General features: G+C 44.3%; 1 protein-coding gene across 2 annotated transcripts; it reads right to left on the reverse strand.

Annotated features, from left to right (window-relative positions):
* Positions 1-1826: 1826 nt before the first annotated feature.
* Positions 1827-27670, reverse strand: iqsec2b (IQ motif and Sec7 domain ArfGEF 2b; the record flags this gene model as incomplete). Of its 2 annotated transcripts, XM_080031871.1 has the most annotated exons (14): positions 1827-3179; positions 3457-3506; positions 4136-4321; positions 4484-4645; positions 4743-4842; positions 4939-5064; positions 5157-5296; positions 6029-6195; positions 6296-6418; positions 6774-6935; positions 7402-8462; positions 8624-8941; positions 9114-9408; positions 27174-27670. In XM_080031871.1, the coding sequence occupies 14 exons, from the start codon at positions 27668-27670 to the stop codon at positions 1968-1970; spliced, it is 4599 nt and encodes a 1532-aa protein (XP_079887997.1). In that variant the 3' UTR covers positions 1827-1967. The 2 variants fall into 2 exon arrangements, with proteins under 2 accessions (XP_079887997.1, XP_079887996.1); XM_080031870.1 differs by lacking the exon at positions 3457-3506 and having other exon boundaries at positions 3018-3179.
* Positions 27671-27763: the final 93 nt, after the last annotated feature.

Here is a 27763-nt window from a genome sequence, read left to right on the forward strand (position 1 = left end):
TGCAAAATAAAGAGTCAAAAGGGACACTGTGAAAAGAAAAGGCTAGCCATCACATACTTAAACAAATCTTCCTGTGACATTCTTAACTTTCCAAACCTCCTTCAAATCCATACTCTTAAGGATAGAGATATTTTTGAACCTTGAAATCTTTTTCAGTAGCTCATTCCAGTTACTTTTTCCATTCCATTCATTATCTCATAAATAATAAATATATGTAGTTTCCACTCAGTCAGATCAATGACACTAAAGGTCAACCACATCAGTGCTCAATCGTAACCTCCAACAAAAATTTAGCAAAACGAGGCAAAATTTCTACAAAGCCCACAAAAAACAAAGGGGGGAGTACAGTATACCTGTAGGCTTTTTAACATTCTGGACTCTTGCAATTTCTCTTTAATTCTTTTCACCACGAAGCCCTCAGCAGGATCCCATGGCATCAGACAATGAATTAAGAGATTAGTAAAAGTGGCAGAAGGGGAGGTTTAGAAGAAGGCCATTTCTGACTTAAGACATCACGTTTGCAAAACCACAAAACCTCATGTAAAAGCGCGCTTGTTCAAAAACATAGAATAGCGCACAATGGCAAAATCTGATGGCTGCGAGGAATGGTGTCCTGTATATTTATGATGGACAGCTATCTTCCAAAATCAAGGGCTTTTTTCCAAATTCTTTAACCAATTTTACACATATTCCCATTAGCAGGAGTCTCATACTCATAAAAGTCAACAATGAACTAAAATCTGGTCTTTATGTATACATTTCTTTGTCAACCGCATCTGATTTTGCCTCTTTTTTCTAACCTCAAACAAAACAGAAGAGGAGAAAGTTTGTTGATGTTCATATCAATCTGAACAAAACTATACCTCATTCATTATTTTCAACAATCAATAATAATAATTATTAAAAATATGAACTCAATGGAAACAATGGTACTATGGAAATAAATCAAACTTCACATATCAGACCACCCTCTAGTGGCAATGGCAAACTGAGGGAATATATGTGCATATACTCTCTATAACCATGTACAAACATCTGCTGATATAATTAATCACTGATCAAAACAATAATCAGACAATATTCATCATACTCAGGTATATATTATATCAATAAAACAGCAAAAAGCTTCAGAAACATTCAAAATATATTATTGATTGTATCTTTAATTCCCATACCCCATGTGGAATGCATTAAAAAGCCAGGGGGCTCCTGTTAACATGTAAAAGACCATTGAGCAAAAGACTGTCAGGAAGCCGTGTTCTTCTGGTTTCTAAAGTTTAAGACAAAGCAACACATCTGAGGTCTTCTTTAGACAAAAAAAGATGCCCGTCAGCAAAGCGGAACCTGCAAAATTGACAGAGACATCACGAAGCCAAGTAAATTATTGCAAAGTCAAGGGGCATTTTTTTGCAACACTGACGATTTCTGATGCCAAACTCCGCTGGAATGCATTTCGTGGTCAAGTCTTTATTTACATCTCCATGTATGCAGCTGGATATACGTATATATATATATGGTCTCCGGTTTTCCAGCGTCACATTATCACATCTTGGTACTGTACATGTAAATAGTCTCATACAGACTCAACTATACTTTAAACAATTAAAACTGAGGCAATAAATATATATAGATATAGATCATTTACTTTCTTTTTTAAATTATATGGCTATAGATTTCTGATATTGTGTGTATGTTGGTGTGGCTGTGCATATGTGTTTTTGTGTGTGCAGGTTCTTAAAGATGTACACACATGCCTTTTTACCCCAACCGAGCGTTTTAGCTCACTACCTACATATGTGGGAAACGAAGGTGAAAGTAACAGAGACGAAGCAAGCTGCGTTTCTTCTTGTCGCTGGCGCTGCTGCTGTTGCTCTCTGTCCTGGCAGACTTGGTCCTGGGCCGAGCTCTGCCAGCCTCCTCCACTCTGACATCATCTGACCTCTGAGCCCTGGGGCCCCACAGCCGGCTCACACCACGGTACTTATCCTGTTGATAGGCTTGGACTTGGAGCTGCCCCCTGTACCGGTCGCCCCAGCCCCCATCCCCTGCTGCGGCCCCTGCTGAGGCGGCCCGGGGTGCTGGGGGGGGTGAGGGGAGAGAGGTGTAAGAGGGGTAAGGGGGGACAAAGGGGGGGGTAAAGGGGAGTGTGGTGGGGGAGGGGGGATAGAAGAAAGAGGAGGGTACTGGGGCAGATACTGGCCGCCGGACGCCGCGTGATGGGCATTGACGGAGGCGGACGGCAGGTTGTGCGGCAACGTGCCGAATATAAAGTGAGTTTGGTGGGCGGAGTGGCTGCTGGTGCCTGGGTGCGGCGTGAGCACGTGTCCGGGGTGGGTTTGGGAGTGTGCGTGGGGGTGCGGCTGCGAGTGTGAAAGGGTGAGCGGTAGCTTGATTCCAGGGACGACGGCCCCTCTGATAGTAGAGAGTGTGGGCTGCGCGTGGTACATGGTGAACTGGGGGTTCGGGGAATGTTGGGAGAGAGGAGAAAGGGGTGGGGGACATCCCACCACCATGTTGGTGTAACGACCCTGAAGCCCATGCTGGGAGAGCTGGGAGAGATGGGCCAGCTGCGGGTGCTGGCCGTGCAGCGGGAGGCCAAGCGGAGGGCGACAGGGTAGTGGCCCTCTCTGTATAGTAGTATGAGGGGGCATACCTTGCAGGGGCGGAGGGCCAGTTTGGGCGTGGTAGCGATGGTGGTGGTAGTACGGCGGTGGGGGCTGCGCGGTGCCCATGTGACAGTACTGTGCGTGCAGTGCCTGGATCTTGGAGGGTCCCCCGTCCATCTGGCACAGAGATGAAGGGGAGAGAGGAGGGGGCCCTCCCGTAGTCGGTGGGGGGACAGGCGCGGGGAAGAGTGGCCCCGGTGGTATAAGGGGCCCTGGTGGTTTGGCGCGTTTGCTGCCAAATAGTGAGCCCAGGAAGGAGCCGCTGTTGTTGTTGCTGCTGCTGCTGCTGCTCCCCCCAGGGCCGCTCCCCGCTCCTGCTCTGTCTACACTGCTGGAGACTCCCCCAACTCCTGTCCCAGCAGTGGTGTGTTGCAGCCCCGGCCCACCCCCCACCCCCGATCCGGGGCTCAGGATGGGGCGATGAGGCCGGAAGTCTTCTGTTGTGTAGCAGCCGGGCACCACACCAGGCATCTGGTAGCGCTGGTGAGGCTGTGGGCTGCTAATGATGGAACCCTGGGTGGATAAAGCGTTGTCATGCTTTGGAAAATTACTGGAAGATTTTAATCTCCCACACACATTAAAACACAGGACATACTTGTATTTGCAGACGAAAACATGCTTTGGCAAGTTTGAACACACAGCCATGCAAAGGGGATGTCAGTACAGGACAGGTACATGTGGATACACGCAAATACATGTACACGCGCCAACCATTAATATATGCACACTGTACACACACAGAGCGTGCTCGGGAAAGGTTACAGGTCAACATCGAGTCTTTAAGACTTACTTCCATGGTACTGTCCAGAGAACCAACACTGTTCCTGCGACCACGTTTTCCTGCACCCCACCAGGAAGAGGCAGGTTAGCAAGAGTGGAGGATATGAATGTTTGTTCACGTGTTAAAAAAAAAATCTAAAGTGCTTATCTTTTTCATATACAAATGAATGTCGGTACCATTCAAGCCATCGTCAAACGAGTTGACACAGTTGACTAAGCCTATCAGTTCCACAACATTCTCTGTGTTTCTCTGTATGGCAGTGTTTACAAACTGATGTCAACAACTGAAACTGGCACAGGAGCTCAGAGAAGAAGCGCAGAAGAAATGTTTCAGTCTTGATTCTAATGCTAAGAAAAAAACCTGGAAGTACAACACTAAGTCTAAAATCTACGTGCGATCACCAAAGTCTAACCTCATAAGTAATCATACCTCATAGATGCACCGATAGTGTTGTTTTGATAACTCCTGAGAATGAAAATTCCTCATGGGGCAACAGAAGTTACGCAGTGCACTATAGCTTTAAAGATAGGAATTGCATAATAAGCCGTGTCTAAATGGCAGTGAGCAAGAGGAACAAGACGTAGTAATAGAAAAGATAATCACTGTTGAATATGTGCTACCCATTTCAACCCAGCTGACAGGAAGTAAAAATGAAATTGACCCCGTCTCTAAGGTGTTGTCGTCTCACCTGCGTCCGATAGGTCCCTGAGAGATGAGCTGAGCGCGGTGCGTTTGAGACCGTCGCAGCAGTTGTCATCAAAACTCGTCCTTCCCAGGGTGCCATTCAACGCATCGCTCTTCACACCTACGCCTCCGACCATACTTCCAGTGAGCAAGCTGGGCCGCATCACACCTTTCTGTTTCTCCAACTCGGCTGTGAATAAACATAATGAATTTAAGAGAAGAATTATTTATCTTCACCACAATACAAACACACTATTCGTTGATATTAAAGTGCCATGTTTGACACCTGCACAAAACGTCAAGCCGACCGAAGCTACAGTTCACATGAATGACCAGTAGATGGAGAACTTACATTCTACTCTATATTTCTCCATCTCTTGCACTTCAGCAATACTCTCCCTGAGGTCGCTAACAAAGCGGGTGCGGTCTTGCTGACTGGGTGCCATAAAGACGATAAGAACCTTCCTCTCCCCACCCAGAACTGCCGTTGTCAGGCGGATACCATGAGGGTAGTCTAAAAGATGCAAAAAGAGATAAACAAAATATTAGCATATCATATAGCAGGTCATTAAGGACAGTTGAAATGTTCTTAATCAAAAGAGGGGTTTTACATGAGTTCTGGAACATGTGCACTTGCATCTCAACCAAAGGGAACGATTGTCTGAAACTGTAAGTCACTGAGGTTTTCTTCTTCTGGAAGATTTTGGTCACCTGATGCACAACAAAGATGAATTTGTTTGACAGGGTCCTTTTAAATGAAGTTGTTTTCATATCTACCATTCCTAGAACGTAATAAATTAGGCTTACCACAAGAAGGTCATTAAAGAGGAAGACCTCTCGTTGGTGCACTCCTGTCCTTTGAGGTCTGTTTGGGTCAGGAACCTCATACAGCTGGCAGCAACACACCAGCCTACGATGGGGAAGGGACAGCACCTATACGGACAAATGCATTACAAATAAATGAATAAACTAGTAGTGACAACAAATGTCAAAACCCTGCTGCCTTATTCACTAATAAAACTCACAGGCTTCTTGCCCACGATGACTCTCTCCACCGCCTGCACTTGCGACACGTGGTCATCATTGGTGCGTAGCTCCCATTTCTCTATCCGCTGGTAGATCCCAACCAGTAGGTCCCTGGGTATATCCTGACCATTGTCTACGCCTTGGGGGAGAGAAGAGGAAGGGAGGGGTTTAGGAAAACTCAAAACTGCACTGTATAAAACACAAATGATAGAGTGTGTCTGATCAAAATACTGATATTTACAGTTTTCACTGAGGGAGCAAGATGTATTTGAAAGCGTAACAACATTTAAAGTCCAACAGATATCATATTAATCATACCTGTTTGTAGTAAATAAATAATGTGGTGCAGGACAAGACTTGTGTTCGTGTTTGTAATTTTTGATAAAAAGGAGATTTTAACCAATGTGTTTTTAAAAAGAATGTTATAAATATAGCGGCTGTGTGGTTCAGTTTGACCATTGGCTCTTGATAGAAAGCTGATATTGCTGCTTTATGCAAGATTGAAACAAGGTATCCATCAAGTAGAAGGAGAATGTATTCTGTCAAAACTAACATGCGTCAGCAATTCATTTCTCCATTGGGGATTTTTTTTCTTGGACAATACAGGACAAGGGATTTACAGAGCTGATGCGTATGCCATAACAGAGGGGGAACATTCTGTTTCAGTTGGGACTAAAACTCTTCTTCTTACCAATCTAATGGACACTAATACTTTAATCCAAGCAGCATGTGCAAAAGTCCCATTACATCAATTCATAATAAAGAGACTTTGCTTATAGTGTCCATAAAGCCAACATGTTTGAGAGACATCATAACAGAGACAACATAAGTTGTGTTTTTAAGAATATTTGTCTTTTCTGTCTGGTCACACCTCTCAAATTCTTGATGAAATCCTCTAGTTTCATCTTCCTCTCGGCTTTGACGTTGGGGCTGTACATATCTGTGTTGAGGAGGATTATGGCAAAGGCCAAGATGAAGATGGTGTCCGGGTTTTGGAACTGGCGAATCAGGGTCGGATTACACACACAGTATCTCTGACTGCACAAAAGACAGAAACATTATGTTAAAACACTTACATTCCTAATGCTGCATCCACAGCTTTTACAATTCAGTTAATCACACTGTATACAACACAAACCTGAAAGCCTCTATGAGCCTCTCCACTTTTTGGGCTTCTCCTTGAACTTTAATCTGAGCCTGGAACTTCCGGAGAGCGTCATCTAGGTCCATTCCTGAGAAGTCCATCTCATCCACCACACAGCTGAAACACCCCGAGCAGATACCACAGTGTAACCTTTACTTATGCACACCCCAGAAACTCAGAATTCATCCAGCCATGCAGATTGTCAAATATTATGTTTGTGTGTGTGTGTGTAGGGAGGGGATCAGGTTTGCCTCAAGTTTGCATCCCTTTAGACTTGGCAAATGTGTGGTAAAATGCGGTGTGCAAATACAATAATAATAATCCATGTTTAAACTAATTTATTTTTTCTTCTGAAGGTAAAGATAAAACATTCATCTGTACCTTTTTTTCTGATTTTCTTACATTTTCTGATCTATTATTACAACTGCCCATCTATAACCCGGCTGCTTATGTGCCTTGCCCCTATACTCACTCTAAAACATCTTTGTTGAATTGTCTCTGTCGGTTTCCCAGGAACTCTCCAATCATCTGCCTGCTGAGGCCCTTCCTCTCCAGGATGAAGCGAGCGATCCCAACCGGAGTGTCCGATACGAAACCTCTCTCTATCAGGTACTGGATCCCCTTTTCTGGCTTCCTGTAGTCAAGGAAAAATAAATGTGTCACTACAGCTTGATCAGTTTAAAAGGTGAAGTAAGCGGTTTATTTATGTTAATATAAGTCTAAAATCGCTCTTTATTCATACAGTGATCACTTACATAATGTGCGCGTTTCATAAAGCCGATCTCTCAGTCAGCTGCTTTGTATGTAATCGGCAAATAAACTTATTGTAGTATCCCGAAATTTTTATCCAATCAGAAGAAAGAACTCTACAAACCGACACGCTTCTCACTCATATATACTATATACACTCCATGGTCTCACTGCCGGTGCACGCCAGAGCAACAGATGGGTGAATGTGTATGCGCCTACAATGGCGGAGCAGGTAAAAATCCTTCCCAATGTCTGTTTTGATGGTTTTTAATCATGTTTTATCACACTTATGGATCTGAGATGATGCTAGATAACTTGCTGCTTGAAGACCACTTCTATTTTTTACTTACTTGTTGTAGAGATTGAGTCCTATGCGGTACTGGCGTCTCTGCACCACATCACTGTTGAAGGGCGGGGAGTCCCAGCTGTGTCGGCATTCCCTCTGGTAGGTCTGTTTCCCCAGAGGAGGCAGAGGCTCCCTCAGACTGTCCTGGGACGAGGAGCCTGAGCTGCAGTTGACCGTCTCGTTGGAGTTGGTGGTTGAGTTGAGCGAGTCGTTGTCTCCGTCCGAACAACACGGCTGCTCCAGGCCACCGGGGGGCAGCGCTGTAGAGGAGGAGGAGGACAGAGGGGTGGTGGGGGGCTGCTGGGGGGACGAGGAGGACGAGGGTGTGTCCGGGTACTGATGTTGGTGGATAGGGTGGTGGTGATGGTGGTGGTGGGGGGCCACCACTTGGTGAGGTATGTGAGTGGGTAAGGGTCTGCCAGGAGCCCGGGTCTGACCCTGGGCAGCGGCTGTGGAGGGTGGGCGGGTGGTGCCTGTGTTGGGGGAGTGTTTGAGGGTTCCCTGAGGTGATCCAGCCCCTACACCGGGCTCCTGCTCGTAGACCAGCTGTCGGCTCAGAGAACCACGATCGGACCGGTCGCTCATGTCCACCGAGCTGTCACTGGGTGGCTCGATGGTGAGGAGGGGCAGATGCGCCCCCCTCAGACGATAGTCCCTGCACTCAGTACACGGGGTGCTGCGCCGACTGTTGCTGCTGCCCCCTCCCTCGGTGTCTCTGCTGTCCTCACGCACTCCGACCCCACCGCCGGGGCCCCAGTACTCTGTATCTGTGCTGCTGGGGGCCCTATCTAAGGACAGCGGGGATGAAGGCATGCCGTCGTCCATGTAAAGTGTGACGTCACTGTAAGAGGTGGCGGTGCTGTCGCCGTGCATACTGAGTCCTCCTCCAGGACCTCTAGCCCGTTCTCCCAAACCTCTTTGTGAGGACGGGTTGCTGCTGCTGCTCCACACACACTCCCCAAAGTCTTCGCTGAGCCCTCCACCCTCCCTGCTGCCCTCCTGGGAGTCATCGCGGCCCGTTCGGCAGGTGAGGGCATCGTCTATGGAGTCAGCTAAGGACTTAACCTATAAAGGGAACACAAAGTGGGGTAAGAGTTTAGCATCCATCGTGTCAGAAAGTAAAACCTGTTATTAAAGTCCTTTGTTTCTTTCTATGATACCTTTCAGGCTATCATGTAATAAACGGATATATAAATAACTTAACCTGAATAACCCGCAACACTTACCTGTTTGGAGAAGGAGTCCTCTAAGTGGGTGTAGTCTCTTTGGCGATCCGTGTCGGGCGAATGAGGAGGCCCTATGGCCACATTGTGGGTGAAGCTGGTCTGTGTCTGGGCCTGCTGCTGTGGCTGTCGCTCGTCAAAGGAATACTGCAGTCTCATGTTGGACAGGATGATGCGGCGTGTCATGCGGCTCTCCGAGGCGGAGCTTCTGAGGCGCTCAAAGTTCTTGTTCATGCGATACTGTCTGAAGGCCGTCTGAATGGTCCGAGCTGCTCTGCGACTTACAAAGGAGCCGCCGTACTTTCTTTCCAACATCTCCACCTGAGAAAATAGTGCCGGAGAAGAAAACATAATACATATTCAGCGTCTGAATGTTCTTTCTCCCATAAACCCTGACTGAATGGAATCTACATAATGTTTGCTATAGTGCTTATATGGCCTATGGAGCAACGTTGAACACAAATCTTCTGACCAACAGCATCTCCATTGATACCTTCTTATCCTGCAGATCTGTTGAGAGTTCATAGCTGTCCGAAAGGGGCTTGCATCTCTTGTTCTCCTCTTCCTCTTGCTTGCGGAGGGCCAGACTTGCTGGTTGGTGGCGTGTTCGCAGTGCCCAGGCCAAGCTGGCTGAATTAGAGGCAGCCACGCATGAAGGGTCCCTTGTACCAACGGGTGCCCCACTACTGCTGTCAGTATATCGATCTGAGCCACGCAGGTAAGGTGTCTGGCCGAATGAGCTGTCTTTGTGGGCGCCCGTCTCTGGACCCTGGGAATCCCCTTCCACACTGCGAGAGAAAATGAGCAGAAGCTTTTAGAATGAACCACTTATGAGTAATAAGTGTTCTGAAAAGACATCACATCAAACACTTGTTTGAAGTGCACACTACAGACTGAATTAGTGATTGAGTAAGTTCAGGGTCAACAAAGTATGTCAAATCATTCTTAAAAGCTTACATATAAGGACTTACTGGTAAAGTTTGCAGCGGCGAGAAGCTAACCATCTCTTAGTGGTAGTCATGGTGAACTCCTATTGCTTCAAAGCAGTGCCAAAACCTGAGATCTGACAGCGTTCCACGTTCGCATTTGGGAATTGAAGATCCAACAGACATAAAAAAAGTCCCTGATCCCTATCTCCTTCCTTAACGAGTCCAGAGGATGAGTTAATAAATGACTATGTTAAGCCAAGTCTATTGGTGTTTATGAGCTGCTCTTCTCACTCACTTGCTCTCTGTCTGTCTCCCAGTGTATCCTCGTCTGACATAAACACATAACAGTCATATCACATTTTGTTTTAAAGAGTCATCATCACACACCTCCAATGCCACATACCAGCGACACCATACTGACAGGAAAGACCAGGTTGCTCTGTCAGCCACAGGTGTGGACACTTAAGCTCACTACAAAATATCATTTGCCTAAACACATTCACAGTTCACCTCCTCCCAGGCTGACTCTCGCTCGATCTATGAGACTGACGTATTAACAAGTAACAAAGATTTGCAACTAAATCCCCCAAAAAGTTTAGCTGGTATCAAATGGATTCAATTCCATTTGGAGTGTGCATAGCAATAATCGCAAAACTTCTCACAACCCAAGTAAGTCCAGAAATCCTTCCATGTCCTGCGGCACACACTTTTTCCCAGACAAAATCCACCCTGAGTAAATTACACAGTCTGTGTTTGGGACAACGAGCTGCAGTCACATGCCCCTGCCTGTATTTCCTCTTTGTGTAGGCCGCACCCCCCTCAGTCAGCTGTGCTCTGCCCCATAAAAGGGCAAAGGAGAGTTATGGCCAATTGAAATAATATGAAAGAGAGACATTTTTGTGGTACATTGCTTTAGTGGTTTCTACTTTTTGCATAGTTTAGGCTCTGTGTCACACATTAAACGCAGTTGACAAAAAAGGAGCTGAAATGGTGCTGTGTAGACTTTGACAATTTTTCCTTTGAGTGGGTTTAATTATGTCCTCCTCCCTCCCTCCTTAAATTCCTTCTGTTCCATTGGATCGCATAGACTCCCTGTGTTACGTGATTAGTTAGTAAAAACAAGACGAGGAGGAAAAGGCCAATCAGGGAACAAGGAAATAACTTGTAGATGTTTTCATCTGTAACATGATCTGATCATTGATACTGAACTGCAAACACACAAGAAACTACTTCCCCAAACCCTCAGAATCTTTGGAGTGGATGGGAGGGAAAACGTTGTACAATGCTGGGGCCTTTCAGCAGGACATCCTGTGCTTTCAGGCAACGCATGACCTCGCTAAATTATTGTTGGGTCTAACAACAATACTCAACAACTCTATTATGTTGCATAACACAAAGAGTCAGGCAAAACGCCCAGCTATAATAAGACACAATTCTGACATCTACAGGATTGCACACATCACCACAGCAAGTTGTTATTATTCAACAGCAACTCCACATATTACTATTTTCATTGTTTGCTTCGTTTCCATTTTGAGCAAATGAATTACATGCAACAAGATGTTGCGTATAATGGCCTTTTCTATGTGCAGCATAATTTATCATTCCTCCTCCTCTGCTCCTTAAATAGAAAAAACTGAGAAAAAAAGGAGGGGGTTGCTTAGTGATGGTTGCCGTGGGACATTTGCGGGCAGCGAGGCAGTTGTTAGGATGAGAATCGTAGTTGCCATGACGATGTATTGACTGTTTTTACCAATGATGTGGGTGTTGAAGATGCTCAACGGGTTGTGAATGACAGTCCACATAATACTTGAAAATAAGATAAAATAATGTATACCACGTAAATAAGCTTTGTCTAATCTTTCTGAAGCCTGAATTTTAAAATACTTTTAGTAACTGTGCACATATTGTCCTCTCTTAACTTGTCTAAAAACTAGGTCTTCCCCAGAGCTGCTTGTAACTGGTCCTTTTAGGGAATGGAAACTTGCACATGAGTGCCAAGAGTGCCTGCCTATCAACAGGTAGAAACAAGCAGGGACTCACTTCACTAACTCCCTGCCATGCACATGCAGGAGCACAATATCATTTTGTATACAATGGCATCACAGAAACCTTGTAATGTATTATATGCAACACAATTTTAAGAAGCAACAAGTCTTGTTTCATAAATTAGTCTTGAATATTCATAGCGAAGGATTTAACTCTTTAATCCTTACTCATCAACATCAGCTGTCATCTGTTCACGTCTCTTAAAGAATGAGAATCAAAATAATATTTTCTTCATCAGGCTATTGATTTTCATCTCCAGACCTGAAGAAAATATCATGTACTTATATTTCTCACTATGAGTGTTTTAAAAGAAGATTTTCAATTTGAGAGATACCTGTTGAAAAGTCTCAAGGTTTGGAGAAATATTTGAAAATCAAAAAACGGGTTGCTGCTTTTACATTTATGCAAAGCACTGCAACAGTCCTCCAAACATACATGCATTATCACGAAAATAATCAATTTAGACATGCCTGTGGCAATATACATGGTGAGAGACAACTAGAGAATGATATACGAGTGAAAAACATTGTTGTATAATATATGAGCGTGGCCATATCGCAGCTGGCATCTGCACCTCATTACTTATGTAAGAAAGCCTGTATTCCTGTTACATTGCCAGAGAAAGGTTCTCTCTAGAGGCGTCCTCATAAAGACCAGCCCAGAGTTTCACTACCTCCAACCGTTAAATTGGAGCCAAAACAGATGGTTTGGAATATAACAAACGAGAGGACGATCTCTGATGGTGTTAAAAAAGAATACAAGACGTGGGCAGAAATTGACAAGAGGGAGAGAAATTGAAAAGGTAATAGTGTAGTGTGCAACAGAGTACAATGTCAACTACTCCATGCAGTCCTTTACCTGCTGTCTCTTGCTCATATAATATTGATGTGCTGACAGTGCATATGTTTATCTGTGTGTGTGTTAGTGTGTGTGTGTGTGTGTGTGTGTGTGTGTGTGTGTGTGTGTGTGTGTGTGTGTGTGTGTGTGTGTGTGTGTGTTAGTGTGTGTGTGTATGAGAGACAGGCAGTGGGTCTGACTGCCATCGAACCCAACAGCGAGACACAGAGGCTGGGGGGATTAACCTCTCATCTGCCTGCCATGGAAATGCCAATACTTCCATCGATCGGTCCAATTGTGTTGACTCATTATTTCCACCTGAGCATTGACTCACTGTAGCTATCTCTTTTTAAGCACCCCAGGCTCGACCCCTGGGTCAATTTTGTCAATTGTCCCAAAGTTATTCGCCGATATAAGTAGACTCTTCGACCAGCAATGTGGACTATGAATGACGAAAGGAGCAGAAAGGCCCACAGCAAGATCCTAGATAATTACTTTGATGATATAATATTTACCGCCATTGTCAGAACAAAAACACACGTGTTAGTAAAATCTTCCGCCATGAAAAAAATGGTGTATTTTCTTTGTCACATGTCATTCCATTCTTTCAAACGGCCAGACTGAAAGAACACAATCAAATCATTCATGCGGTCAGATCGGAGCATTCCACCACCGCCAACACAACTCTATCTCAAACTGTGTGCTTCACATCACACACACTATTCAAGATTTATTCTGTGACGCAGAGCATCCAGTTCAAGGCTCAAACCGGCTGTGACACTATGACACTTCATGTTGAGCCCAGGTGGTGTATTATGAGATAAAAGCCTTGAACAGCTGTTGGCTATTGTCTGCAGGCCTGCATAGCGATGTAGCTGGAAGTTGGCAGTGTTTTGATAGCAGAAACTTATAAGATCATATTTGGCACCGAAGCATGAAAAGAATAGAGAGATAAGTCTTGTATAGAGATGGGCTGATAAAATGATGTCAAAACTTTCATTAGCAAATGGACTTCTCCTTTTTTAATGTACTGGTAGTCTATCTTCATTTGACAGACACTATTTTGGAGAGTCCTCCCGAATGACAGGCTGGATATTTTTCAAGGTTTTTGACTGATCCAGACTGGGTACAGACAGAGCTGGTGCTCACATATCAAAGTGCCGACTGCAGCAGACCTCCTATGAAGTTGACAGATCCCCCTAACAGGCACTTAGTAATGACATGACAAACGTTTTTGACAAGTTTGTTATGTTAACAAATTTGCGTTGGGGTCACAGTCATTCTGAAGGATTTTTTTGCATTTTTTTCTCTGGCTTAATGCTGAATATGCATTTCCTCAGGAGTGACAGCATTGAAAGTCTGATTGATTGCCCAGACCTTTAAAGGTATGTCCTCTGTCATCTGTACGGCATGCACAGTATGTCATAAAGGTAGCCCATCTCAGCAGCACCATTTATCACACTTTCTTCTTGAGGTTTTTAGTATCTTCACAAATCATTCCCTTCTTTAAAAAATAAAAGACATGGTATAAAACTGGATAAGCCCTTTTTACCAGCACTCCACGACACTATTTATAATTGCATTAACTGAATAAGCTTTATTTTGGTGTCTGTCTGTAATGTTTCAGTTACATCGCTCTACAGTACAATGTGCATGTCACACTACATTTCTGCAGTGTAGGCAACATAAAAACGTCATCTCTTATTGCTACCAAACTAAATGCTACTTTGTGATGATTTTTACAAGTAAAAGAAAAGTTATAAAAAAGAAAGTTCTTCTTACCATGCTGCTACTGTCAGAGGAAGGTCCCACTAACTGGAGCAGGGTAATAACAAAGACACCCTCCCTCCCTCTCTCTCTCTCTCTCTTCCTTCCTCTCACTCTCTCACTCCTTCATATGCCCTGGCTCTTGCTCTCCCTGAAAAGCTGTCCTGGCTACATTCTTGACAGTCTTTTGACAGCTTTAAACTTCCCTTACCCTGCCTAGCACTGCGTTAGACTTCACTTAAAAGCTGTATGATGTATATGACCAAACAACTGCACAATGACATGGCTAATAGGAACAGACAAAGAGACATACAAGAAGTGCAATTATTTTTTTAGAACGGGTGACTTTGTCAATTAATTGGTTCTCCATGATTTCATATAATAATAATAATGATAATAATAATAATAATAATAATAATAATAATAATAATAATAATAATAATAATAATAATAATAATAATAATAATAATAATCATATATTGGATTTATTCAGCACTTCTAGGCACTCAAAGTGCTTTACAGGGTTCCAGGTTCCACTCATTCACACACAGTCATATTGGTGGTGGTAAACTACGATAGTTCACCACTCGTCTTCAATTGTCTTCAGTTTCTCTTTGAGCAACAATTAAAAGTGCTTTTTTTAATGCAAATGTATTGGTGTCATTTTGCCCCAAGTTGGTTTCACCATGAATATAAAATGTTAACAAATAATGTTTACTGAATTTACTCAAAACTAAATGATGCAGTCATGAGTCAAAGGATGATTTAAAATTGTACTTGGGATAAAAGCAGCAATTTGTATTAAAGAAACCAACAGATTTTCATTTTACACAATACCCTAAATAAGTTACTCTCCTAAAATAATAATACTCTTTTTGTTTTCTCATATGACATAACTTATATAACTATAATATAAGAAATAAGTCAACATTTTGCTCGGATGGTTGTTTCTTCCATAGTATTTTATGTGGCCAGGGACCTTTATCTGTATTTTAGATACATTGGTAGAGTGAGGGTTAATGCAGTCGAAAGCAAGGAGACACAGGTGTTTTTTTAGGCAGTCGCTATTGACAACTTAGAGTAGCTTTCAGTACAGAAAATGAGAAATAATCAGTGTGGATTAAATCGACTATAGGAACATTGTCAATTATACTTCAGTTCAGTAGTTCATATGTGGTGTACAGAGTTAATAACTATCATTAGAAAGTTTTCATGATTTAACTTCACTTGGCAAATTACACCATCATGTGTGCACCAATGTTCCTAACAAAAAGGGAATATGTCCTATCCTGTGTGTTCTGTTTGCAAAAGCATAAACATTCAAGGTGTATGCAAAACACACAAGCATAACATGAAAATGAAGGAGGAATTTCTATAATGAATTTTTGTTGCGTGTGGATGAGTGGAGATGAGTGAGGTGGGTGTGTATGAGGAACATTCCAGCATGACTTAATCGGAGCGCAGAAGATTTATTAGAGCAATGCACATTTCACCCTCGGGCATTTTTAAAAGAAATAAAAATTGAATGTCTTAAGGATCTAAAGATCTTTATTTTGTCCAATGAACAACACAAATCTCAGGAAAACAGGATAATAGATGAGACAATAATTATGGGATGTGTATGAACAATCAAATCAACACATTAAACACACTATACATACAATTAATGTGTTTACATCATATAGGAGGATAGCTTCTCTGACATTACATAATGGTGGTTGGGGACAGGGCTGTGTAGTGATTTGCACAGTGACTCCTGAAAGCACATCCAAAGTGACATGACTCAACTAGTGGATCCGAGATAAGCATGAGTGTGACAGTAATGAGCAAACGACTGTGATGAGTTCTGACAGCTTGTTACTGCTGCAAGAACAGAAAAGAAAAATAGCAGAGAGAGAAAACGACATCTAGATTCTTTAAATGGCAAATGTAGGCCTATGCACAAACCATATGATACAAGAAAATGACAGCACATGTACAAAACTGTCACACAAGAGTCTACGTTGCATGCATTTAAGTTTCTGTACTTTTTCTGGTTCACAGTGAGGTCTCAGGGATTTTTAGTGGCAGCAATTATACTGTGATAGTCTTCTCGCAGGTAAATGGGCGAGTGAGACACTGTTGTGCGGTCACCTCAGCTCAGCGAGAGGAGGGGCTACTGCAGCCTGAGGCAGGACAACAGAACTGATGGGCGCCCTCATCCTCACCCCCCTCTCTTGGAAAGCAACGTGTCAAAACACAGAAAGAAACAAGACAGAGAGAGAAAGAAAGAGGACAGCGTGAATAACACAAGACATTAACACACACAACAAGCAGAGAAAGCAGAAAGCAAACAGATAGAAGCTAGAAAAGCCTCCAGTTTTAGTTAAAAAAGGGACAAGGCATCCTTTTTTAGAAAGATTAATATAAGGTGATTTTTCATGCTTTGTTGGACAGTGGGGAGACAGATAGGCAACAGGGTAGAGAGGGAAGAGAAACAGCAAATGTTCTGGACTAGAGTGGAACCCAGGCCAGTGCGACAAGGACTCAGCTCTAAAGATAAGGCACCGGGGTGCCCCATAACAGGCATCTTTAGTAAAAATTATGTTTATCATACACGGAGTGTATGCGCATCACAGCTGACTGATTCCATAAGATGGCAGTGTTGGAGCATAATGTGCTGATGTGTCTGATGACGACAGCATCAGGTGGGGGATAAATGAGGAGAGGAAAACATTGTGAGAATAAGTAATACACGCTCTCTGTGTGGAGCTGTGTGTTTATAAAAAGCTGGTAGCTTTAGCTATTAGTCACACAGGCGTATAGGGGGCTGACGGATCAGGGGGGAGAGAAGCAAGCAGACAATGATGAAATGAAAAGAAAGTGATGGTGAAAGGCCACTGAGAGAGATCTGGGGGTTGTGGTGACAGGCTTTGGGATTGTTGCAGGTGACTTGCCAGGCTTCTTATGGCTACTCACTCACTATACTCGGGCCCTGCAGTAGCCCCTTACCTGTCCTCCTGCTGTAACCTTTGGTCAGTGGAGGGGCAGCAGTACTGATGGAGACTGATGAAGCTGTGAACAGTCAGACTGGTGGGGAACACAGCGGCATGGGCCGTCGTAGGAGTGGAGGGAGCCGACGTGGGCTGCCCTGAGAGAGAAGACGACCGGACACTGAAGCGACGACACACACACACACACACACACACACACACACACACACACACACACACACACACACACACACACACACACGGAGAAAGCAGAGAGACAGACACACAAACAGTGAGAGACAGGCAGAGAGACAGAAAGAGATTTGAAGCAGCACATTGATAGTGACAAATCAGAAAGCGGCAATGGTAAGCACAAGGAATGACACATTTAAAAGGAGGAAAAGAGAGGTAGATGTGTGACAGTGCAGACTCTGACAACCACAAGGTGACCAACGTCCTCAAGAGAACCCGCCCTCACAAACAGTACAGGTTCTGGCAGAGAGGAAGTGTGTTCAGGCTAAAGAGGCAGAGCTCAAAGTCAAGGTTAAAGAAATAAAAGTATATATGGAAATAGCCAGTGTTAAATGAGTGTGTGTGAGAAACAGCCACTCTGACGGAGTTATATAAAGCTCTATACTGGTCTATAGCGGGGGTTTTCAGTGAAAATGTGAAAGCACTCTCTGCAATGCATGCAAAAGTGCACATAAAGCACAAAAGCCTCTCTCTGCTCCCCTTGTAACCCGGGCAGGAATTAGAGATGTTCCATCCTCAGATTGTCATTGAGTGGCTGAAGAGTGAGCAGTGGTTGAGATTAGCATGTAAATGGCTGGTTTCTCACTGTTGCCAGCTGCTGTCAAGGACACGCAGTCCCTGTTATTTTGGCTTGGAAACACTCTCAGAGAGGGGGACGGAGATGAGACGCAGCAAAGCCAGGAAGAAAGGACTCGAAATACTGTAGTGCCACACTTCAGCAGATAACTGTAGCTAACCAGCTTGTTGTACGGTCAGCTGTGAGGTAATTTTTTTGAACTTGAAAATCAACGGTTGGCTCAAAGAAACCTTATTAGATAAGAAGCTACAAGTAGTAAGTTTGGTGATATGTTATACTCTTTTTGTCAATAAATCCCTCAAGATGATGAACAAGTGTTGCCTATAGTCAATCAGTATTTCTTATTATACCCTCATCAAACAGCAATTGTGAAAAGGTTACTTCATGCCGATGAATCGACAGAGAATTATAACCTCAATCTGCAGCTCCCCACAGATTAACTGAGCTTTACAGCGACTTTCAGCTCATTGTTTAGCTGTCCTGCAACTCTACTGTTTTGGTTTACTCTCAAGGCTCTCCTAGAATCATTTTCAGCTACAGCAGGCAGATGTTTTTTGCTTAAAAAGCTCAAAAACAGACTGCACAACACCAAGCAGAAGGCTGACACAGTAGGCAGCTAGCTGGTGAACACAGTGGAGCGTTTAGCAGTTAAAGAGGATATTTCCCTATGGAGTTGGTGGACACTGAAAACATAGAGTGAATATTGGACCTAATATTCATCAGGTGGCCACAAACACGATTCCAAATAATTGACGTTGTTTTTTTGTAACTGTTGGTTGGTTATGTGTAAATAAGGTTAACAATAACAACTTAAAACTGATATGTAAGTGTTGTGTTCACACATCTTGTTTATGCTGCCCCCTAAGGGAAAAAGCAAATGCAATTATTGTAAAACTAAAGATTCATCTTCGGAATATCTGAGAGCCCTAGAGAGAGTAGGAAAAGTCCTGTTGGTTTTGGTATTTTCATGGGATATGTTAATAATCACAAAAATATAGAATATCGCCATCATTTCAGCTTTCTGATCACACAAACTGAAATACAGGGATTTGAAACGGGCTTTGCCTTGTTTTTAATGTTTTTTATGAGTGGGGTGCTTAGCAAGAGTTCAAGGGTTTGTTACCAGAGGAGAGCAAGAGTGTTTGAGGATATAATTGTGTAGGCAGAGCGCTCCTTTGCTTCGTGCAAATGATTTAAAGTTCCAATTAAAGTTTGGAACAAGAGCACAGTGTTCATACCTATTGATAAAAATTACACAGACGTTGCAAGTCAGCGCCTAGACAAAATGCAGGGCTTCATTTACAGGCAAAGATTATATATTGCCAAATTTCCTTATGAGATGTGACCTGGGTGTTTTTGTTAATTTGCCGTTATTTGATTTTTTTTTAACACAGGCAAACATATATTGAACAAATAAACCCGCTGATCTGTACCACAGCTTTGGGTCGAGTTGTGGAGAGAGGTAGAGGTGCTGTTACGTAAGCCGGAGCCGTGCTTGTATACAGTGTGTGGTCTTGCACTTTACCAATATTTGTATTGCACCAGCGGGTATCTAATTCCTCCTGTTGCAGTGTCCCCAGTGTGGCAAGTGTTGACGAGCTCATCTGGGAGCTGATTTATGCTTCATGAGCAATTAAGCTTGAATCCCTGCGTGAGTGCCATAAAAAAAATTAAAAAAGAGAAGACACACACACATTATGCCCCAATCGTCCACCTCCTCCTTCTTATACTCCTCCGTAGAAACACAAAATACACATTACACTACCTACACACACAGTCTTAATATGTACACATCTCTTTCTCTGTCCTTGGCAGGCACACTCAAGATTCATACAACATTTAGAAGAAGATTTCAAGACACAAATCAACACAACACAGGTCAAAATATATTAGTGAGTAGAGGAGAGGACACAGGGAAGTCAGGGCTAAAAGCAAAAAGATTGTGAGGTGGCGTGTATTTAAAGCGGTGCGTTGCCAGAGGCTGGAGGCAGCAGGGAGAGTGGGAGGGGAGCGCGCTACATGAGAGTGGGAGAGGTTGAATACGGAGGAGAGCAAGGTTGAAAATAATCCAGGGAGGAGGGAATGGATGGGAAGAAGGACGAAAAATAAAATAAAAAAGGAGGGGAGGAGGAATTTTGAATTGAAACAGGATGTGGAGCGGAATCAGTGTTTCCTCGACCCTGTGCAGTGGCACGGGGGTGTCGGCGTGTAGGTGAGGCTATGTATAGATGAGTTGAGCTGGAAGCAACTATAGGCAAACACAGGAAGGCATAACCTGCGGCAGACTTTCACACCACCAACTAGAGTTTCAGAAAAACAGCGCCACAGCCACAGAGCACCTGCCATTTGCATCCACAAAAACCTTTCTGTGGTTATAGTCTGTTTTTAATGCCATTGTCTATGAAATAATACTGTGGCAGCGCACTGCGTCATCCCACCTCCAGCACGTGACCCGCCGGAATCCAGCTGACAACTGGAGACGTTTGATAACCACACACACTGCGTTGTAGCCTGAAGTTAAAGGTGCTGTAAGCGGAATGGTTCTTTTAGCTAACTTCCTGTCAGTTACTGCAGTTAGCAGTCCCCTCGCTCGTCCCTATGTCACTACATTAATGCACTGCGGTCTTCAAGCAGCGAGTTATCTAGCATCATCTCAGATCCACAAGTGTGATAAAACATGATAAAAACCATCAAAACAGACATCAGGAAGGATTTTTACCTGCTCCGCCATTGTAGGCGCATAAACATTCACCCATCTGTTGCTCTGACGTGCACCGGCAGTGAGACCATGAGTGAGACGGGTGTCGGTTTGTAGCGTTCTCTCTTGTGATTGGATACAAATTTCGGTATCCTCCAATAAGTTTATTTGCCGATTACATGCAGAGCAGCTGACTGAGAGACCGGCTTTATGAAACGTGCACATTATGTAAGTGATCACTGTATGAATAAAGAGCGATTTAACACAATATTATCATAAATAAACCGCTTACTTCACCTTTAAGTGTGTTTTCATACAAACCCCCCCAAACCCTTACCCTTCCACTACCAAATACCCTGCCCTCACTTCGCTTTCCAATGCGAGCTTGAGTCTCCTGCTGCTTGGCAACAGTGCGGACTGCCAGTGTGGGCGTTTTGGCGTTGAGTGCCAGGTGAAAGCACTGACAAGGAGGGGAACAGTTATACAGTTACGACTCAACTACGCACGCACGGCACCTGCTGCCTTGTACCCTGTGAGTTTGCCAGCACATGTGTGTGAGGGCCCGCATTTAGGTGTGTGTGTGTGTGTGCGTGCATGCGTGTGTGCATGTGCGTGCGTGTGTGTGTGTTTATTGGATATGATTCACCCAATATAGACAATCAGGACTTCCTTTCAATGTGATGTGGGAGACACAGAGGGAGCAATTCAAAGAAAGTGATATCACCAAGGGGATCTTCTGTTAAGTCTGAGATGGATTTGGGTAAAGTATGACTAGTTGTCCGTGGTTGCCGGGTTCAACAAAAGCACATACCAAGCTTTCAATGAAAGGCCTGTAACCATGTGATCGGCCTAGATAAAACACTGCAGCACTCATCTGGTCTTCGATTACTTCTTCTCCATCCACATCAAGCAAGTCATTCAATCCTGCTTCTGTCTTTCACCCTGCTCCCACTCCAACCATCTCCTCCTCTCCTCTGTTCATTTCTCTCCCTCTCTCTGTGCTGCGTCTCTCGCCCACAGAGTTCTTCACAGAAGAGCTCATGGCGTTCCCACGGTAACCAGTCTCCCTATTCAGCTCCGGCAGAACGTGCGCACGAGTATTTGTCAAACATCCCGCCTCGAAAAGTGCCACTTACCTCCCTCTGCATTTTGAAAGGGCAAGACAATGAATACAGTTATAGTAGCATCTGGTGGTGAAAGGAAAGCACGCCTTGATCGAGTGTAAGTGAGTCCAGGGTGAGTGGTAGAGGGATCGTTATGATGTGTCAAAGTGAAGTGGATGGGGGGGGGGGGTTCATGATTGGACAGTTAGTGACGTTTAACCCACTCACTCATAACAAAGCAGGGCCGCTAATCTCCGCTAATCTGTACCAAACTGCCAATGAGGGGAGAGAAAAAAAATAGTCAACTTCTTCCAGCCTCTTCCCCTAGTCACTCCTGGAAAGGTGAGGGGAGCTGGGGTGCAATATTGTAACTGCCTAGAGGAACAGTTTTACAGTTTCCACAGCAACTACAGTACAGTATATCTCTCACAGCGATCACAGTCCAAGGACATTACAGTTCCAGAGGAAAACTTTACATCAAAGCTATTCACTCCCCACCATGTTCATCGTAGACACAGGGTGAATAGAAAAAGGAAACATAGCCTATGGATGCAAGGTCATTTGGAGGGGTATATCAACAAGCTGTCTGGCTCTTGGGTTCAACACATTGTAGAGGATAAAACCAAACGATTCTCCATGAGCTTTTATTCTTCCACAAATCCACTGTTGCCAAATCAAGTGGGAAAACGTAACACGTCGCACTATGATGCCAGGAAGCCATTTAAAAGACATGTGAAAATGTGACGTCGACATGTATATATAGAGTCCAACTATTAAGCGTGTGAATCCATCTGCCATAATGCATGTTAACAAATATAGTGTTTGCACATTTAGCATTTTGCATGACTTTTGAACATGTGCAGAGGGAGCCATGATCATGGGTCAGTCTACTTTATGGATGAAAAGCAGGCTCATCCTTTGCAATAGGCCACTGTTGCTTTAAAGCATGTGTCTTCACGAATCCCCAAGCAACCATGTACAACATATGGCTTAATATAAATGGAAACTAGTATGATTTCTCATTTGCACACACTGTATAAAGCCACGAACAGTGGCTGCACTCAGAGAACTCGGCAAAGAGAAGGCAGGAAAAAAAACGACGCCCACACACACTTGACTCCCACACACACATCCACCGTTTAAATATACAGCAAGCTAAACTGAAACACATCAATGATTAGCTCTTAGCGCGGGGATATTTTGATTTCTGCCATAATCAAACATTGTTTAAATAACCACGTATTCTGAAATAGAAAAACAATATGAAGCAGAGTGTGAGACTCTTGAGTTCTTGAGAAAAAAAACAGCAGCTGCAGCTTCACTGTTTGTTATTGGAGAAAAAGTCTCGGTGAGTCCGGAGAGAATAGGTCGCCTCCCATCACAACACACAAGACTGTTTGGAGCGGGTCAATAGAGGCTGAGCTGAGCTAACCCACACATTTGTCCGGGACCATCTAATTTCTATTTCTCAGCTCTACCTGCGCTATCTATTAAGCTACTATGAGCTGTAAAATACTTTTCCAAATGCCAAAAATGAGCCCTTAATGAGCTCCCTATTAGCGTTAAGAGAGAATTTTCAATCGACCCAATTGAGAACAAAAACTGTGCTTCAGTTGATTGCGGGGAAGAAAGATGCGAGTGAGCAAAAGACGGGAAGTGAAAGAGAATAGCACAAAAGTAATTTCTGCAGCTTGTCTGAGTCATATCTGCAGCAGTGGGAAACAGAAACAGCGAGGGGGCGAGAGTGAGTGAGTGTGTGGGTATGTGTGTGAGAGAGAGAGAGTTAGAAAGAAAGAGAGAGAATAAGAGAGACAGAAGGGGTGGATAGAGGCTTGTTGAGGGGATGGGGTTATGTGCACTAGAGCTACACAAATTAGCTAATCAAGCTCCTTTTGAAAGATAAGTGCATTACCGCTCTCCATATTCCCAAAACAGAATTAACGTCAATTTTACAAAGAGTCAAGCACATGCCCACAATGCCCTGCGGCCTGCCTGAAGAGGGTGATAGACAAAGGGGGGGATGACTGAATGGTGACACAAGCACCTTCGCCGGGCTCTCAGGAAGTTCACAACCCTCCTACTGTGACCGTGAGATGGAAGTGAAAAAGGGAAAAGATAGCTTACTTTTTTCTTGCTGTTATATAATTAAAATGCTTTGAATATCAGCACCACAGGGGCTGTCAGCAAGACCTCTAGCCGACCCTGCCTCTCTCATCCTCTGAGCTGTACTAGGACAGCGGCATGTACGCAGACCTTAATGAAGGACACAATGTTGCACCCATGCAGCGAGTGTGTCACATCGTGACTTGAAAGCCTTTACGGCGGATGACTGCAGCAGGGTCACATCAGCTGTCTAATAATGGCCATCCTATATCCTACTGTGTGCACACCTACACACACACTCGTGCAAAAGCCATTCACACATACACAGCAGCAATCATCACTCTTGGATTTGTGGTAATTATAAGCTAGTCACACTAATTAATCTCTCGTGCAGTCTATGTGGACCTCCCTCCCTCCTTCACACATTTTTCATGCACTCAAAATTGGGCTGGGTACTGGCAAAGACTTCACGATGCAGGATATAATATATCACGATACATGGCGATAAGATGCTTATTGCGATTTATTGTATGATTCGGCTTTGTATTTGGAAGGCATTGTTAAAATGTTGTCATTCGTGTTCGCCATGCTGCTTTCAGCTTTCACTCTGCAACAACACCAGGAATAGTATGTTTATTTTATTTTTTCAAAATAGCGATTTTTTGGAGCTTGAAATCAATACAGATATCACAAAAATAATTAGCATGATACTGTATATTCACGTAACAACTTTTTAGCACATCCCTAACACACACACACACACACACACACACACACACACACACACACACACACACACACACACACACACACACACACACACACACACACACACACACACACACACACACACACACACACACACACACACACACACACACACACACACACACACACACCCACACACACACACACACACAGCTTCATACATAATGCACTGGCACAACCTCTCTCAAAATAACAACATAGAAAGGGAATACATCTGCCATGCTAACTCGCAGCAGGCTGTGGCGATGCCCTCAACCCTGCTGCTTCTTAGACGAGGAACTCAACGTCTTGAGTCTTTTCACCCCGAGGCCTCAGACTCACATTGTTCACAGTTCTGCCATTAACGGGAGGAGAGGAAGGAAAAGGGGCTGCATTTGGGACAGCTGTTTGCAGCATGCCGCTGGGAGAAGGAAGAGTAGATGAGCGACTTTGTTTTCATGTAGTTGCATTGGGAAAAAAAAGACAGAAAGAAACAAAGAAAATAAAAATGGGGACAGTTTATATAGCTTCTATGTCCGGAATCAAAATAGTCATGCGAGGCACAGGAAGAGCAGGTCAGGGATGAGGAAGCCCGCTGGAGGAGAAAAACACTAATTGGACAAAAACAAAGACAGCTCTCTCTCTGCTTTGCCTTCTCCGGCCCAGTCTCTGCTCTCTCATCTCTCCCTCCCTCTCTCACACGCTCTGTTGACAGATGGCAAATCAGTGTGTGTGTTCCACCTTTTCTCTTTTAGACTGGGCCACGCTGAGTAAGGTCGATCAGTCACTTCACTCCCCTTTCTCATGTTATTCCCTCTCCCTTCTGTCTCTCCCTCTGATTGGAGCAGTCACGGGCGCTCGTGATGAAGACACTCATGTTAGCATCTGATCCATTATTGGAGAAGAGGGATTTGTCGCTGACCTAGGTTAATAGGCCAGTTTTGGGGGATTTTTTCCAAGGCTGAGTCATGGCCAGACGGCAGACAAGGTGGTTGTACTGTGCGGGTGGCTCTTTTATTAAATGTGACACTTCATATGACACGCTTGTGTGAGCTCAGACTCAGAGACAGCTACAAGTGCTACAGGCAATTAACAAGGGAGGATCAGCACGATCCACATTTGCAATTCATTGCTGCATTTAACACCTGCATAAATAACTAATATGTGCTTCAGTCTATGACTAAGCCACCCCCCAGGAGGTACGGCGAGGGGGGCCAGGGAGGCAGAAGAAACTCCCATCAATAAGGGATTTGATGAAGTCTAAATCAGTCATTTGATAAGAAGAATGGGAGCATAAGCAAACAGACAATGAGCTAAATCCTGTAATAATTGGCGAGCTGATTGTGAGCAGAGATATGTTATCAAGTGCACAAAGACAACAAGATATTTGCCAGTATGCTGTGTGCTTTTTCGCATGAATCGCGCTGCCTACTCACAAATCTTAATGCTTTCGGAACAAAATCTGACTCTATCTGTGTGTGTGTGTGTGTGTGTGTGTGTGTGTAAGCATAAAGGACAGATGCACTAGCTTTTTGCCACTAGCTACTTTCAGGTTTAAGTTAACGAGAAAAAAAACAAAAAAAAATAACTGCCTACAGCTCCAGAGTGTAGAAGACTAGAAAAACACAAAAAGAGTGGGTGGATATTTTTTTCTTCAAACAGATAAGCTTCGCTGGTCCAGAAAGTTCCGACCGACATAAGGCATAAGACCCAACACCCTCCTGCCTGGACTCCAGTTTTTCTCGGCACACTACTATTCAACGCCTACGCACCGCGCATAATAGACTGTGATCATCGGATCAGGGAAATCTAACCCTCTGCAGGCATAATCACACGCAGTATGATGAAATGGACACCTTGAGCACCCTATCGCTCTACCCATAATCCTCCAGCGCTCTGCATATTTTCTTATGGTAGAGGTGTGTATTTTTAAAAATCCCTTCTTAGGTTTTGTAACTATCACTGTGGGGATAATCTCTATGGCTACAACTCCATACATCTTTCATATACTGTAGTCATTAAGTGGGTTAATGTTCTGTCACATTGGGTATCATGCAGACTGTGGTCTATAATTAGGCTGCGTTCCAACTCCAATACCCATACTTCCATGCTATTTAGTATGACAGAAATACGATTTAGGATGTCCCAATAATGTGGTCAAATGCAGCATGCTTCAAGTTCAAGGCTCCATTATATGTCAAAATAAATAGGTAAAAGTATCTCTCAATTGTAAGCCTACTACGTCCTTTTTATGGTCAGCTGTGGTATGTAGAATAGTAAACAGAAAGAGTGTGCGATTTGGTGGCACCTGGACAAGTTCACTGGCACTTTCATCGGTGGAAGATCAAACCATCTATCCTTTATTGCAGTTAAAGCAGTCTTTGCGATACGTATACCTCGATATCAACATTGGTGATAACGATACGTTTTCCGTTATATTGTGCAGGCCCTAAAAGCCACTTTTATTTTTGATTGGTGGAAGATCAAAACAAACAGAGGCGGGCGGGATAAAAACTTACTTTCTACGTATGGTGGAGCTAGAGTTGGTGTCTGTGCTGTCGGTGCGTTCCAGCCGGTCTCGCTCGATGGCGTTGTTGCCGCAGGAGAGAACTCTGGTCAGCCTGGTGTGGGTCCTCCTCTCCCTGCCAGGCCCTGGAGCTGTGGTTGAACCAGTTGTAGCCTGCGCCGCCGAAGTGCTGCCGTTCCCGCTATTCGTACCAACACTTACACCACCACCACCACCACCACCGCCTCCGCCTCCACCATGATGGATGGAGAGGGACAGAGGCTGGCTGTGGTTGTGGTTCTGCTCTGGGGCGTCCGAGCCAGGCGTCTTTACCGGGCTGCGTTCCTGCCTCAGGTCCTGGTTCTCCTGGCTGACCCGGTCCAGCTGGCCCTCCAGCTCCTCGATGCGCCGGCGCTGGGTCTCAAGGAGCTTGGCCTGGCTCTCGATGATGTTGTTGAGCTCCAGGAGGTACTCCACGGCCCGGTTGGGGTTCTCGGGGCTGGTCTCCATGGTGGCAGGAGGAGCCCTGCCTCTCGGGGTAGGACCACCACCGGCCACCACCACAGTTTTTCGACCCCCGCCGCGGGGGCCGAGATCCACCCC

This window comes from Ammodytes marinus, assembly GCF_949987685.1.
Source record: "Ammodytes marinus genome assembly, chromosome: 7".
Taxonomy (NCBI): domain Eukaryota; kingdom Metazoa; phylum Chordata; class Actinopteri; order Uranoscopiformes; family Ammodytidae; genus Ammodytes; species Ammodytes marinus.